Source organism: Schistocerca americana, chromosome 3, assembly GCF_021461395.2.
Source record: "Schistocerca americana isolate TAMUIC-IGC-003095 chromosome 3, iqSchAmer2.1, whole genome shotgun sequence".
NCBI classification, from domain to species: domain Eukaryota; kingdom Metazoa; phylum Arthropoda; class Insecta; order Orthoptera; family Acrididae; genus Schistocerca; species Schistocerca americana.
Window position 1 is genome coordinate 150,414,717 of NC_060121.1, and position 17,014 is coordinate 150,431,730.

Sequence of the window (17,014 nt, forward strand, 5' to 3'; positions counted from 1 at the left end):
TCAGCTCATACCAACTAAAACTGGGAGTCATCTGGCCAGGCCATACTTTTCCAGTTGTCTAACATCCAACTAATACGGTCACAAGCTCAGAAGAGGTGCTGCAGGCGATGTTGTGCTGTTTGCGAAGGCATTCACTCAGTTGTCTGCTGCCATAGCCCATTAGTGCCCAATGTAGCCACATTGTCCTAATGGATATGTTCGTCGTACATTCCACATTGATTTCAGCAAGTTATTTGCTGCAGTGTTGCTTGTCTGTTAGCACTGACAACTCTATGCAAATGCCGCTGCTGTCTATCATTAAATGAAGGCCATCGGCCCCTGCATTGTCCATGGTGATGGATAATGTCTGTAATTTTCTATTCTTGGCACACTCTCGAGACTGTGGATCTCAGAATGAATTCCCTAATAATTTCTGAATTGGAATGTCCTATGCGTCTAGCTCCAACTACCATTCTACTTTCAGAGTCTGTTAATTCCCTCTGTGCTTCCATAATCATGTTGGAAAACTTTTCACATGAGTCACCTGAGTAGAAGTGGCAGCTCTGCCTATGCAGTACTCTTTCACTCCTTTGGGATACAATACTACTACCATCCATATATTTTCATATTGTTATGGCATGACTTTGGTCATCTCCATGTATGTAATTAAAAACTCACATTAATCTTGTCAGCCAGCCTCACACACTCAAGCTGTATAATAATTAAAATCTGGTTCTTGTCTCTGTACTTTTGTTGAAAAGTCTGTTTATAACACACAAAAAAAAAAAAAAAAAATACTTTTCTCCCATCAGTGTTTCTTTTGACACAAAATGTTATATTTGTCATCATGTTTTGTTTTTACCTTTCCAGTTCTCTGAAAGAATCAGCTAAGGAACAGATTTAGATTACATTATTATTCTACTGTATTCATGGATACTGGAAAACAGAGTTCTGTATGAATCACCCGACAAAATATTTGTTAAGTTCTGCAACAAACCAGATTTTGATAAAGTGAATTAACTTTGGCTTGCATTCTTATATCACATCATTAACTGGCTGTCAGTAGAGCACCAATGCCATTAAAAAGCCTGCCAACTTTTTACATATGGTGTCATATTTGCTGTTCCTAATAACTGATCAAATAAGCAGAATTTTGAAATTGCCTTCAGGGACATTCACAGTAAAGTGCTTGCTGTGTGTTCTCAGTGGCAAACTTGCTGGGTTAGATTGTCAAATAACTGCTCACTGAGAGTTACTCATGATTGTTTACCTAGGCACGACCCCACATTTTTTGCCCTTAATGTTTATGGATTTGTTGTGCAAATTGTGTCGTTGCTCTGGTTATTTGGATGGTTGTGGCTGACTTCCATTCCACAACCAAACCAAGAATGAAGAAGTTGTGGTTGTAACATAGTAAACAGAAGGCAGGCAGAACAAAATGTGTTGTAAATACTGTATGCTGATGAGAACAGAAGGCAGGCAGAACAAAATGTGTTGTAAATACTGTATGCTGATGAGGGGGAAGATAAACTGTTTCACTAGGAATGATTTGGATGTAAACTATGTGTGAGATGCCTCTTTTGATCTTATTTTTAATTTTTCCAGCTGAGGGAACTCCTGTGTTGGAGAGTGGTAGACGCAAAATGGTAGTCCCTGCACAGCTGCCAGGTGTCACTGTAGAACTCCTAGGATATAATATTGAATTAGTTTTGACTACTCTTAGGGTGTCTGTCAAATGGGATGGAAAGGTAAGTGACACATAAACAACTTATGCATTCTCTCAGAAACTAACATTCTACAGTGCTTTTGTAGTTATGCCCTAAAACTTCATTTTAATGTTGCATCCCCTAGGTTCTGTATTTGTATATTCTGTTTTGTATGTGTAAGATTTTCTGGGCTGTCAAAATATTTTGTTGGCATCTTACATGCATAAGAATGGGAAGTTGTTCTTAATTCCAGATCCTTGCTAGATTGTAGTGTTAGTGTTATGCATATTTATTAGTTAGTATGTGACTGTTGACAGAGGTGAGTGCTGTCATCACATTGTTTGTGACACAGAAGTTTGTAAACATTTTGGTATGTTTTATTTTTGTGCAAATTCTAGATTCCCTTCTTGCTATCCTTTCATCTGATGCATCAGCTGTTAGCCTTTGTAGATATTTTGGATTCCAAAACAAATAAAAAATAACTCTCTGTCAATAAATAGTTATAATGTGGTTCTGAAATTATCTATTGGGTCATTCATTCCTGTTGTAAACAGCAGAGATGCTCTTATTTTGCCTGGTGGTGTTAAATGCTGTATAAATTTCTGAGTGAGGATGTGGGCTTTCAGTAATGTTATGAGCTACTGCACTCTTCATTTATGATTTCCTGAAGTTAAACAGAATAACTGAAATTAATGTTAGACTGACTGAAACAGATATGTGCTACGTCTGAAACTATCATTAAGTAAGTTTTCAGTTTCTTTCATTCACATCATGTTTCCATCAAAAGAATTAGAGTGTGATCAACTGCTCCTACCAAAGTTTTAAAATCTCTCTCTCTCTGTATCTATATCCCTCCCCCACTCTGTCTTTGGTACTGTTTCCTCTTTCTCTGGCAGTTTGTTTCTTAGTTTTTAGTTTTCATCCTTGTATTTCATCTTCTTAGTCTTCTGAACATTTTATTGACATTTACACATTGTTTTTTGTTTGAACATGTCTAATCATCCATTATTTATTTGCAACTTGTTTATGCATTTCCCACAACAGTGGATGGCAGTATCATCTTCTCCAGCATATTAGTACTGTTATTTGTATATAATGTATTACATTCAGTTGTGTGGTTTGTATTTGTATTTTATTCATCTCATAACATATATTTTACAGATCTACTGACTGTATTATACAGGAGACATGACAATTTTTGCCTTATGATATACATATTACTGATTTTACCAGTACAGGTCTATGTAGAACACAGTTGTTTTTCTCATAATGAACCAGTATTTAGTGTTCAAATTTTCCAATTATTATTTTATACACACAATATTATGCACAACACTCTGATATTAAAGAGTTACACTGTTGAAATGATCATCTCATCATTATAAAATTCCTCAATTGAGTAGTAGCATTTTTCCTCCTGGAGATCATATAGTTGTCATTTCAGTGAACCTGTTTCCATGCTTAACACATCTGTACCCTTGAGTTTATTGTAGACTTTCATAACCATGCACTTGGGTGACAGATGGTACAGGGCAAAGGATACATTCCATTATACCAGTTATTAGGATTTCTTCAAGTTCCGTTCATGTATGGAGCTCGAGAAGAACTTTGACTGCTGTTGTGCATGCAGTAATTACTCTAATCACAATCACTAAGTGAGCTTTACATATGGCATTGTAATAAATTCCTAGAGTCATCATTTAAAGCCTGTTCTTGAAATTTTGTTAATAGACTTCTTTGTGATAGTTTACGTCTATCTTCAAGAGTCTTCTGGTTCAATTCCTTTAGTATCTCTGTAACACCTTCCCACAAATTAGACAAACCTGTGACCATTTGTGATGAGCAGTATCTGAGAACTGGTCATGTTAATGGTTTGTAAGCAGTCTCCATTGTAGACTGATTGCAGTATTCCACCAATAAATCAAAATCTACTACCTGCTGTACCCATGATTGATCCCATGTGATCATTTCATTTCATATCCTTACAAAGTATTACACCCAGGCATTTGTATGAGTTGGCTAAATCCACTTGTGACTCATTGATATTATAGTCACAGGATACTAAATTTTTTTCATTTTTGTGAGGTGCACAGTTTTATATTTCTGAACATTTAGAGCATGTTGCCAGTCTTTGCACCACTGTGAAATCTTATCTAGATCTGACTGAACATTTATGCAGCTTCTTTCAGATAGTAATTCATTATAGATAACTGAATCATCTGCAGAAAGTCTGAGGTTACTATTGTCTTCAAGACCATTAATATACAACATGAACAGCAAGGGTCCCAACACAGATCCCTGGTGCATACCTGAAGTTGCTTCTACATCTCTTAATGACTCTCCACCCAAGATAACATGCTGCATCCTCCCTAACAAAAAGTCCTCAGTCCAGTCACAAATTTCACTTGATAGCCTGTATGATGGCACTTTTGACAATAAGCATAGGTGTGGTGCTGAGTCAAATACTTTTCGAAAATCAAGAAATACTGCATCTACCTGCCTGGCTTGATCCACAGCTTTCAGTATGTCATGTGAGAAAAGTGCAATTTAGGTTTCATATGATAAATGTTTTTGGAATCCATGCTGGTTGGCATTGAGGAGATGATTCTGTTCAAGATACCTCATTATATTTGAGCTCAGAATATGTTGTAAGATTAACAATAAAACGATGTCAAGAATACTCAACAGTAGTTTTGTGGATCACTTCTACTACCGTTCTTGTAGATGTGTGTGAACTGTGCTTCTTTCCAAGAACTGGGCACAGTTCTTTGTTCAAGGGGTCTACAACAGATTATAGTTAGAAGGGGGGCTAACTCAGCCTTAAATTCAGTATAGAATGTGACACAGATTCCATCGGGCCCTTGAGCTTTGTTCAGTTTTAACAATTTCAGCTGGTTTTCAACACCTCTGACACCAATACTTATTTCATTCATCTTTTCAGTGGTACAAGGATTAAACAGGGGCAGTTCTTCTTTTGCTATGCTACCCTCATTTTCAGTTCCTGTTCGCTAGGGACTGGACACTAGCTTTGGTGCCACTAACAACTTTTACATACAACCAGAATTTCTTTCCATTTTGTAAAATATCAATTGACAGTATTCTTCTATGGTAGTCACTGAAGGCATCACACATTGCTCTCTTGACAGCCAAACATGTTTCATTCAGCATAAAGTCTATTCGTGTCTGATTACGGCTGTATTTAGCTACTGTGATGATATTTTGATTGTTTGTGCAACACCTGTTCTTGATGTATTACTCCATGCTGCTTCACCTAACACTGCTGCCTTAACACTCCCTTATTATATTGTTGTAGATATTCAGCCTCGCAATGCTTGTGATTTTCCTCAGGGTTCAGCTATGCTGCACCCTGTTCTTCCTCGGCATCAAAATTCTTTCTTCCGTGCAGATTTATATAAGTGATGTGACTATAAAACAAAACACTGCTTATTTAATAAATAAAGTGTAGATTGTTTCCAGTTAACTGTGTATGTTGTCACAAACTTTCACAAAAGTTACACGTATTATTGGAACCCACTAATATTACTGTCTCAAAGACCTCACATTAACATTCAGTGAAAAATGTATAACAACAACCATTTATATACATCGTATTCATCTTCCTTGGTGACAGAGCTCAATCATTCCTCCTTACTCCACGGAGACTACAAATGCTCTCCAGCACGTAGACTCTGCACCTGTTGAGTAATACTTTCCCACAGCATGTGACCCAATGTGTACAAACTAACTGCAGTCATGCACATCTTTATACGGAACTCTATGTTTGACATAAGTGATACATGCCCTGCCATGAGTGGCATGGATCACTGCAAGCATCTCTCTGTCTGTAGCCCTATGCTTTGTTCTTCATGTATTATGCAGTAATCTCTGTTTATTTAGAAGCTTCTTTACAGTGACTGTATACCATGGAAGTTCGCTCCCATTATGAACTGTTCTACTGGGTACATATCTGTCCAATGATTGGTCAACTTTTCTTTATACTTGAGCCATAGTTCCTCTATATGCTCCTGCCCTGGTTGAAAATCGTGTAAATACAGGAATAGGTAATATTTTTAGGTTATTTTATAGGGGGCAACACATTGTTCTAGGGAGGGCAGCAGAAATTTTTCTAACAGTTCTTTTTGAAGTAGCAGGATTCATAGCATGTGGCTTGTATTCCCTCCAGAAATTAAACAACAACTAATTATGGATTCAAAGTAACTATGGTACATCATTTTCCTGCTGTTTCTTACACCAGGTAGCATATCCATTACAAAAGCAAGGCTCTTTAATCTAGCAGATAAATAATCTATATGTGCTTGCCAGCTTAGATTTTTGTCCAAGTTTAGTCCCAAGAATTTGATGCACTGGGCTTCTTGCATAGCTTGATTTTTATGTACAATACTGATGTTACTTGTTTTTGATTGTTTGGTTTTAAGCTGAGGAAACAGGGTCTTTGAAATATTAAGCGAAAGGCCATTTTGTTGAAATCATGTATCTAGGTTTTTTAGTTTGATTATTACAGCATTCGCAATTTCCCTCACCTTTTCTTTTTCAGTAAGTGCTGATTTATCACTGGTGAACATGACTGGTTGGGTGCTGATATTGAGAGGTAATTCATTTATGTGAAAGAGAAGCAAGATTAGTGCTATGATTGAGCCCTGAGGGACTCCGTGTGAATTTTTATCCCACTGAGATACATAATTTATGGTATTAGATATTATGATTACATTTTGCTTTCTGTTTGTCAAATAAGACCTGAGTCACTGTGTATCATATTGTCTGATGCCATACCTGTCTAGTTTATGAAGCAGCATGGAGTGATTCAGTGAATTGAATGTCTTCATAAGGTCACAGAAGATACCCACTTTATTGCTTTTGTCCAGTGTTGAGCTGATTTTTTTATTTTTCAGTGAACACACAACGCATTTATTGTACTCATGGTGCTTATCACTTTTTGGAACCCATGTTGGTTTTTGAGAACAACATATTTCATCATGAAATTTGATGTCCGGATTGCATCAATTTTTTCAAATACTTTGGTTAACACTGGGAGGATGGATATAATATCATAATTTCCCACATGCTCTCTTGACCCTGTTTTGTGTTGTGGTTTTATCTCTGCTTCGTGACGTACAGAAGGACATGAGGGATGTTGACTTGCTCAGATGACTGACTGATTAATAAAGATAGAGGGTGTGCTATTTTGTCTTTTTTTGGTGGTATTTGATCCTACACTGCAGCATTGCTGTTTTTTAAGGAGGAAATAGCATTTTTTTCGTCTTTGGTTGAGACTTTAGTAAATGCCACATAGAGGTCATTATTCTGGTCAAGGTCAAAAAATGTACACTGTTTTGATAAGTAATCACATTAACATTAGATTTTCAAACAATGAAAACTCTAGATTAGATTGTCAACAATATAAGGAAAAGATAACTACTTACCATAGAGATGACACATTAAATTGAAACCAGGTACGCACAATTAAAAGCCATTAAAAGACACTTATACTTTAGCTATCGGCCACAGCCTTCATCAGATAAAGAAGGAAAAGTACACACCATACATTGACAGAATCAAGCACACACCATGCACACATGTGATGTGTGCATGAGGTGTGCTTGCATGTGTAAATGAATGATGTGTACTTCTCTTTTCCTTACATTGTCAACATTAGGTTTTGCTACATTTACGAGAAACTTATTAAAGCGTTGAGATATTTGAACAAGTTTCAAAATAGTGCTGTTTTGTTTAATTTTTGAAATTTGCTGGCGGTTAACTGTTGTACCTAATTTGGATTTAATAACAGATGATACTGCCTTAGCCTTATTCTTATCCTTATACCCTAAAATGAACTTATCATTTGACAATCTTTTACCTGTTTTGACAACACTTTTAAATAAAACTTTGTAATGTCTCACTTCATTTAGTTTCTGCATCCCACGCTACTTCCCTACTCTGTAATTTATTAAGATTAGTTTTTATTTTTATTTTTTTAATTCTCCCTTTTTGGCCTAAGAAACATCAGCAGAATGTATATTAATATAATAATTTATGACTAGGTAAGCATTATTTTTATTCTGCTGTATTACTAGCAGAGGAGTGACGTGCAAAGTAGTGTGAAAACATTCTTGATGTGTGATGGGAGTGGGGGAAGGAGTGATTGAAAGAGAGGAGCAGTGTACAGTCTCTCATGGTGAGTGACATGACCAGAAAGAAAGAAGTATTTCTCACAAAATTGTTATTAGGAGGTCAATTGTTGGCAAGAACTGTAGCTCGATAATGATTTTTAGCATGTAATTTTTCTTCAGGAAGACAAAAATAAATATCAGTTTTGTGAATGAAGCACTGAACATTGAATAAGTGTGGAATTGTTAAGATATAAAATTTTCATATGTTTCTTGAAATCAGTGCCATATACTCCTGAAAAAAACTGTGTTTGCAGGAGTTAATTTGTGATGATTCTGTAAAACAACAAGCAACTTACGATGGGGTCACCTGTTCTGCTGAGGATGCTGTGTAACTGTAATTCTTTTGTATATAAGATGACCAAGCCACTTACTTATCTTACAAAAATAATGTAGTTACCTTAGTTTTGTCCTTCATATCAAAAGAAAATAATTACAACTAAACTTGAACTGACATGGACAGAAATGCATCATTGTTGAAATTAGCCCTAGTGGAAGGTGAAGATGTGTATTGAGTGAGGTGGTGTAGTGGTTAGGACACTGGATTGCATTCAGGAGGACGATCGTTCAATTCTGCATCCAGCCATCCTAATTTAAGTTTTCCATGATTTCCCTAAATCACTTCAGACATAGGCTGGGATGGTTTCTTTAAAAGGGTAGGGCCGATGTCCTTCCCCACCCTTCCCTAATGTGAGATTCTGCTCCATCTCTAAAGACCTGTATGTGAACGGGATGGTAAACATTAATCTCCTCCTTGATTTGTAAACAGTAAACTACTGATATAATGCACCACGTCCTCTTTGTATTGCAGTTCTGATAGACATCAAATAAACTGGGCTACTCACGCTGGTCAGAATAAAATAAATTCTGATGTATGATAAAATGCAAATTAGTAAGTATACCAGTCACTTTTGAATTTTATAGTTTTGTGTTTATTTCTGTTTAGGATTTCATTGCTGTACATGTGCCAGAAGTGATGTGGAACAAGACAGCTGGTCTGTGCGGACGCTTAGATGGATTTGCTGGAAATGATCTAAGTCTGAAAGATGGCAGTCCTACCACTGATGTTGTGACTTTTGCTAGTAGTTGGCAAACTAAAGTTATTGAAGAAGGTACTATAATTTCTTAAGCAACTTTCTTTCATTCTATTTGTTTCATCTCAATTTTACATTGAAATAGGTGTTCTATTGAAAGACTCAGTACTGCGTATAGAATACTTCTTAATGTGTTCTAGCTCTAGCTCTTTTCTATTGCCAATTATTCCATTGAAAGTTTACATTTGATAACAGTTTTGATTTATAATAATTCATAACAATCATTGTCATGATCATATGCATTAGTTAGCTTTGTAAGCAGTTTTGTGCTTACCTGCACTTCTATTTTTGAAATTACTATCTGGAGGTGATCATGGTTTGTTGGTGTATACACACAATTTCAATTAACTCCACAGAAAGAAATCATATGGAGTCAGATCACCGGATCTGGGTGGTCAGTTCACATCACCATTGTGAGAAATTTTTTGGCCAGGGAACCTCTGTTGTAGAAAGTCCATTGTTTCAATCAAAGTGTAACAGCTTGCTGTCTACTCTTAATGTGTGTCTGGTGTCATATTTGGAAAAGAATGGTTCATTTATGCCTTCAGCCAAAAGGCCCCAATAAATAGTCACTCATTGTTTAGATAGTGGCTTCTTCATAATTGCCAGTCATTTTCTGTGTCCCAAATCCTTTAATTTTACTTGTTCCTGAAGTGATTCAGCAGGAAATATACATTATCAGTGAATATTACTTTCTTGATGAAATTGTTGTCCACTATGTGTCTTGCTAGTACCCAATAGGTAAATGCTCAGTGCTTTTTGTCTTCATTTGGTTTGTATCAGTTGGATTTTATAGACCAAATGCACAAATATTCTTTCAAGATTCATTGCATGGTAGTACTGGGAATATCAGATTGCTGTGAATGCTGGCGACAGAGTTCGTCAGACTTATAACGAAATTATCACTTATGATGACAGTAATTTATGCAGAACAACTAACACAATTATGTGCTGGGGGGTTTAATGTCCACAGCTGAGAAACCTGGTAATCAATCTCATCACAGTTGACTTATTCAGTGCGTTATGTTGACCAACCATGCCAAGGAGTTTGTGAACAGTCTCTGTGCAACAGTCACCACATTTGTGATATATTTTTAATTTGACAACATACTGTTTATTGATGAATTGCTCCATTACTAACCACAAAGAAAACAGATGAAAATTGTGCAACATTCAGTGCTCTCAACTTACTAGAATAGGAATGGTGGGCATTTCAGAAGATGAACTCTCTGTGGGACACCTTTTAAATGTCCTAAGTAGAATTCTTAAAATTCTGAAGTAATGTAAGAGTACTGAAATGGGTTATATCCAAAAACTTTAGTTTTGAAAATTGCTATGATGGTACAGTACTTGCCATTTCATTAGAAGAGATTGGTCTGCACAACATTCTTTAATGATTCATTAAATTACACATTTGAAGTAGTAGGTTGTGGTGGTTTGTTGTGCACTCCTGCAGGTAACTATATTCTTTAGTAAAGTTAATCTTCTGAAGGATTTGTGTGGATGGTATTTGTTGTTGTATTAAAACATGCTTTGCACTGTCTACTTTTGGTAGAATGTATGCTCAAGTCAGAATTTTTGTGGTAACTCAAAGTTGTGTGCTTAGAAGTTAAGGAGGAAAACAAGTGATAAGTAAAAATCTTGAGTTGATACATGAGGCCTGAGTGCATAGCATAACTGGTAGTGCACAGCTCATGAAATGCAGTGCTTACAGATTCTAGTCATGGGCTGGTGTCAGTTTTAACTTTTCACAAATTTATTAAGAGAAATATTGCTACCTATGAAGGACATTTGTGAGCACATTCAGTGTGAATCAGTTCTTGGAAATACCAATGTGTCTAAATAGGTCTCTACAGGATGCTTTAGTATTAACAATATATTGTTCTTAGTGTCCAGCTTTTTACACTATTCTCTGTTACATGTACTTTTTTGTCCTCATTGTATTCAGACACTAGATTTGCAAAGTAATACATTCATATCTGTTAGTTTCCAGTATGCTTTGTTGTAGTTCGTGATTATTGATCATCTCTAAATTTGTGCCAAGATACAACTTTAAATATGTAATCTTTGTGATCTGCAGTGTTGTAAGTATTTTTGTTTTTTATTATATTTAACTTGTGTTTTCAGGGTCTTGCAATCAACAGCCTTCTGTGATACATCCCTGTACAGATAACGTTGTAAACAAAAACAGTGTTGTGGATGAAGCTAGTTCCTTCTGTAGCCGGCTGCTTACTGATGTCCGCTTTGAAGCATGTCGAGCAGTGAGTATTGGCGAGCAAAACTCTGCTCAGTTCTAAAGCTTAAACGCTTGCCATATATGGTACTTTCTCATAAGATAAATGTGGCTCCGACATTAATGTTTTAATTTTCCAAGGATCTCTTATGTGCATAATCAAAACAAAATAACTGAAAGATTTAGAGCAGAGCACAAGAAATTTTTTGCAATAATTGAAAATAATACCATAATTCTCTAACTATAAGATGAGTGTTTCTTCCCAAATTTGTCATTCAAAAAATACAGGGTCATCTTATAATTAAAAAATTACATTATTGCTGCAGATTTCAATATTTTTATGTTGTGTTGTTCCTCACCACAAAAGGAGGTGCTAGTCACTGATAGGTACAATGAAAAAGAATGTTAGAAATATTTGAGCTTTCAGACAAAGTCCATCTTCAACAGTAGAAAACTCACACACACTCACACAAAAATGTCTGACACACACATGATGGTCTTAGCACCTGGAGACAGTGGCCATGTGGTAGTAGTAGTTGTTGTTGTTGTGGTCTTCAGCCCACAGACTGGTTTAATGTAACTTTCCATGCTATTCTATCTTGTGCAAGCCTGTAAGCCTGTACATTGCTGAATAACTACTGCTACCTGCATACTTGTGAATCTGCTTAGTGTAGTAATATCTTTGTCTCCCTCTGTGGTTTCTTTCCTCCACCCCCTCTGGCACACACACACACACACACACACACACACACACACACACACACACACACACACACTCTTTCACCCAGGACTAATTTGGTGATCCCTCGATTTCTCAATATGTGTCCTATCAACCGATTCCTTCCTTAGTCAAGTTGTGTCACAAATTTCTTGTCTCCCTCATTCTATTCAGTACCTCATTAGCTATGTGACCTACTCGCATAGTTTTCTGCATTCTTCTGCAACACCACATTTTGAAAGCCTCTATTCTCTTCTTGTCTAAACTGTCTATCATCCATGTTTCACTTCCATAAATTGCTACACTCCAGAAGAGTTCCTAACACTTAAATCCATATTCAGGGTTAAGAAATTTCTCTTCTTCAGAAACACTTTTCGTGCCACAGCCAGTCTACATTTTATATCTTCTCTACTTTGGCCGTCATGTTATTTTGCTGCTCAAACAGCAAAACTCCTCTACTACTTTTAGTGTCTCATTTTCTAATCTGATTTCCTTAGCATCACCTGATTTGAGTGAACTAAATTCCTTTATTCTTGTTTTGCTTTTGTTGATGTTCATCATACGAGGGCGGTTCAGAAAGTAACCTCTGATTGGTCACAGTGCGGGTTGTGGGGGGAGTAGCGACGCCATCTGTGCGTTCACGCACTCAACAGGTCAGTCGGCATCAAGCCGTGGTCGAGTGAACGTCGTACCTGCGCTAGTTTAGTTTTTGTGGCAGTTTGAAATGTGTGCTGCAATAGAAAACCCCGCCAAATGTGAAGTGCGTGCTGTCATAAGGTTTTTTACAGCCAAAGGATATTCTGCAGCAGCTATTCATCGTGAGCTTTGTGCCGTGTACGGACCAAGAGTTATGAGTGAAGAAGTTGTCCGTGAATGGGTACGTTTATTTAAAAGTGGACGAGAAAACGTTCATGATGAAGAGAGGAGTGGTAGACTATCATTGGTGACTGACGAACTCGTTCAGACAGTTGATACAAAAGTCCGTGAAAATCGACGTTTCTCAATGTCGGAGTTGTCTACTGGTTTTCCACAGATTTCTAAGACTCTCTTGTACGAGATAGTGACAGCAAGATTGGGTTACCGTAAGTTCTGTGCACGATGGGTGTCCAAAATTCTTACTGACCACCACAAAACTCAAAGAATGGCCTCTGCATTAGACTTTCTGTCACGTTATGAGGACGAAGGAGAACCATTGTTAAACAGAATTGTGACCGGTGACGAAACCTGGATTAAGTACGTGAACCCTGAGACAAAAGAACAATCAAAGATGTGGGCACATTCAAATTCGCCTACCAAACCAAGAAAAGCCTCGCAAGATTTTTCTGCCAGAAAACTGATGGCAACGGTGTTTTGGGATGCCAAAGGGGTGTTGTTGGTTGAATTCATGGAACGTGGTACGACCATTAATCAAGACATGTACTGTGAAACAATAAAAAAGTTACGACGGGCTATACAGAACAAACGCCGTGGTATGCTGACTTCCGGTATCATTTTTTTGCACGATAACGCCCGTCCTCACTCTGCTCGCAGAACAACGGCCCTTCTTGAGTCCTTCAAGTGGGACATTATCAACCATCCACCTTACAGCCCAGACCTGGCGCCAAGTGATTATCACCTCTTCATGCATTTGAAGAAATAGCTCGGGTCACAGCGGTTTGATGACGACGAAGAGCTCAAAGATGCGGTCACAGGCTGGCTCCAGGCACAAGCGGGTGATTTTTATGCAGAAGGAATTTCAAAGCTTGTGAAGAGATACAATAAGTGCCTCAATCACTATGGAGACTATGTAGAAAAATAGTGCAAAGATGTAGTTGTAAGATGTATATATTAAAATATTTTTATTTAACTTGGTGTATTTTTTTAAATCAACCGGAGGTTACTTTCTGAACGGCCCTCATATATCCTCCTTTCAAGATGTAGTTGTAAGATGTATATATTAAAATATTTTTATTTAACTTGGTGTATTTTTTTAAATCAACCGGAGGTTACTTTCTGAACGGCCCTCATATATCCTCCTTTCAAGACACTGTCCATTCCATTCAACTGCTCTTTCCATGTCCTTTGCTGTGACAGAATTACAACGTCGTCTGTGAACCACAAAATGTTTCTTTCTTATTCCTGAACTTTAATTCCTACTCCAAATTTTTCTTTGGTTCCTTCACTGCTTGCTCAACATACAGACTGATTAAGATCAGGGATAGACTACAACCTTGTTTCACTCCCTTCTCAATCACCTGTCTACTCCAGGCACCTTGTTTTGACTCAGGTCTTTCAGTGCTCTGTCATATTCTTCTTGCACCAACATATTTCCCATCTCATCATCTAAATTTTCTTCCCTTTGTATAATATTGCCTTCAAGTTCATCTCCCTCATAAAGATCTACTATACCACTATATACTCCTTCCACCTTTCCATTCTTTGCTTAGTACTGGTTTCCATCGAAGCTCTTCATATTCATACAATTGCTTCTCTTTTCTCCAAAGGCCCCTTTAATTTTCCTGTAAATGGTATCTACATTTCTCCTAGTGAAACATACATCTAAATCCTTACATTTGTCCTCTGGCCATTCCTGCATAGCCATTTTGCACTTCCTGTCAATCTCATTTTCTAGACATTTTTATTTTCTTTCACCTGCTTCATTTGCTACATTTTTATATTTTCTCTGTTCATCAGTTAAATTCAATACTTCTTCTGATATCTAAGGATTCCTACTACGACTTGTCTTTTTGCATATTTGCTCCTTTGCTGCCTTCACTATTTCATCTCTCAAAGCTACCCATTCATCTTCTAGTGTATTCCTTTCCCCTTTTCTAACAAATTGTTGTCTACTGCTCCCTCTGAATCTCTCAGCAACATCTCATTCTTTCAACTTATCCAGGTTCCATCTCCTTAATTTCCTACCATTTTGCAATTTCTTCACTTTTAAAATACAGTTCATAACCAGCCTGCCACTGGAAATGTCTTAAAATTTAAAATCTCTGTCTTACCACTATACAATCAGTCTCAAACCTTCAAGTGGATCCAGGTCTCTTCCACATATACAACCTTCTTTCATGATTCTCAAAGCAAATGTTAGTGATTATTAAATTATGCTCTGTGCAAAATTCTATCAGGTAGCTTTCTCTTTCTTTTCCTTCCCCCGGTCCACATTCACCTACTGTTTTGCCTTCTCTTTCTTTTGCTACTATTGTATTCCAGTCCACCATCATATTTAAATATTTCCCCCCTTAACTATGTGAATAATTTCTTTTATCTCCTCATACATTTCTTCAGTCTCTTCATCGTCTGCAGGGCTAATCGGCATATAAACTTGTATTATAGTGGTGGTTGTGAGCGATATGTCTTTCTTGGCTATGACAATGTATTCACTATGCTGTTCAGTGTAGTCCACCCACATTCCTACTTTCTTATTCATCATTAAACCTGCTCCTGCATTATACCAACTTGATTTTGTATTTATATCCCTGTATTCATCTGACCAAAAGTGCTGTTCCTACTGCCACTGAATTTCACTAATTACCACTATATTTAACCTTTTTTATGATTCTAACCTTCCTGCTCAGTTGAGAGATTTAACATTCCACATTCCAACTCCCAATTTTATTTCTGCTGATGACGACATCCTCCTGAGTAGCCATTCCAGGAGATACAAATGGGGGACTATTTTACCTCTAGAATATTTTACCCTAGAGGATGCCATCTATGGCTGTAGTTTCCCTTGCTTTCAGCCATTTACAGTACCATAACAGCAAGGCCATTTGGTTGATATTACAAGGCCAAATCAGTCAGTCATCCAGACAGTTGCTCCTGAAAGTAGTGAAAACACTACTGCCTCTCCTGAGAAACTACAAATTTGTCTGGCCTCTCAATAAATACCCATCCATTGTGGTTGCATCTACGTTATGGCTATCTGTATCGCTGAGACACGCAAGCCACCCACCAACAGCTAGGTCTGTGGTTCGTCCATGTTTTCATATTGTTGTTGTTGCATCCTGGACATTTTGTTGTTTGCTTTTGTTGTGTAATAGATTAATATAGGGCTTGTCTCACATTTACAGATGAAGCTTTGCTAATTGAGGTCATGCCCAGAATAATTTTGAATAATTTGGAAGTGATATAGGAGGAACAGTGGTATCATCTTGCTGAACACTAGGATGAATTTGGGGAGTGTAGCGGTAAGCAGGCAGCAAATTTTGTTGTGCTGCCAACCATGGGAATGTATACCATGTACCTTGGTTTTTTTTGTGAACATCTGTTATATTTAAACTGCAGTTTTCCTGAATCCATTACTAGTCTGAATTGAATTGTCTCTCATATTTGACAAATACTCAACGCTAAAGCTGCTACCATTCAACAGTACTGTTTACTTTCCAGCTGAGCTACAGTGTTAACTCTAAGTGGTACAATTTCTTCCATGTCAGCTCTAGGGAGCCAAGATGACAAAGTATTTTTATCACTAAGTTGTCAGAGCACTAAGAACTGTAAATTGTAACAATCGGTAATGGATGTAATGACTAGTTCTGAAATCTTGTCACTTGGCATAACATCCTTGATGAAAGTAAGCCCCAAGAATGCTACCAAAGATAATCCACAGCCATGACTTTTGTACAAATACTGCCCTGAGAATTGATGATGGCTATCAGTCTTTCTAGTTTCTCAAGTTACATATTCCAATCCCTGTTTTTTAATGCTTTGTGAGCATTTCATTCTGTGCATTTTTTCAAGCAACATAGAATTGCTTTGTCAAAAATAAGACAGAAAACACTGATGACAGAGTCATCTACTTGTTGATGAGTGTAAGTAGTAATACCTCCTCTGTCCTTAAGAATGTTCACAGCTGACCTCCTTATTGAAGATGAAAAATTGACAGTCTCCCACTCAGTTCCATCCATAATGACCATCTTTGTTGAGGCATTCAGCCAGGCCAGTTGTGATAGATGAGGTAAGGATTGATGTAGATTAGCATGTGAATCCTCCTCCATTAATCCCTACTCTTTCACAAAATCTTCATCATCATCTTCACTTTTCTCTGATACAAAATCCTCACCTTCAGCAGTGAAGTCAATTTTTGATTCGACATTAGACTCCTGTAAGAGGTG

General features: G+C 37.2%; 1 protein-coding gene across 1 annotated transcript in view; it reads left to right on the forward strand.

Annotated features, from left to right (window-relative positions):
* Positions 1-17,014, forward strand: part of LOC124605103 (hemocytin) — a 569,639-nt gene that overhangs the window by 117,252 nt on the left and 435,373 nt on the right. The window contains exons 11-13 of the mRNA XM_047136554.1: positions 1,585-1,727; positions 8,817-8,982; positions 11,092-11,225. Of these exons, the coding sequence (XP_046992510.1) occupies positions 1,585-1,727; positions 8,817-8,982; positions 11,092-11,225 (443 nt within the window). The remainder of the gene's footprint in view (positions 1-1,584; positions 1,728-8,816; positions 8,983-11,091; positions 11,226-17,014) is intronic.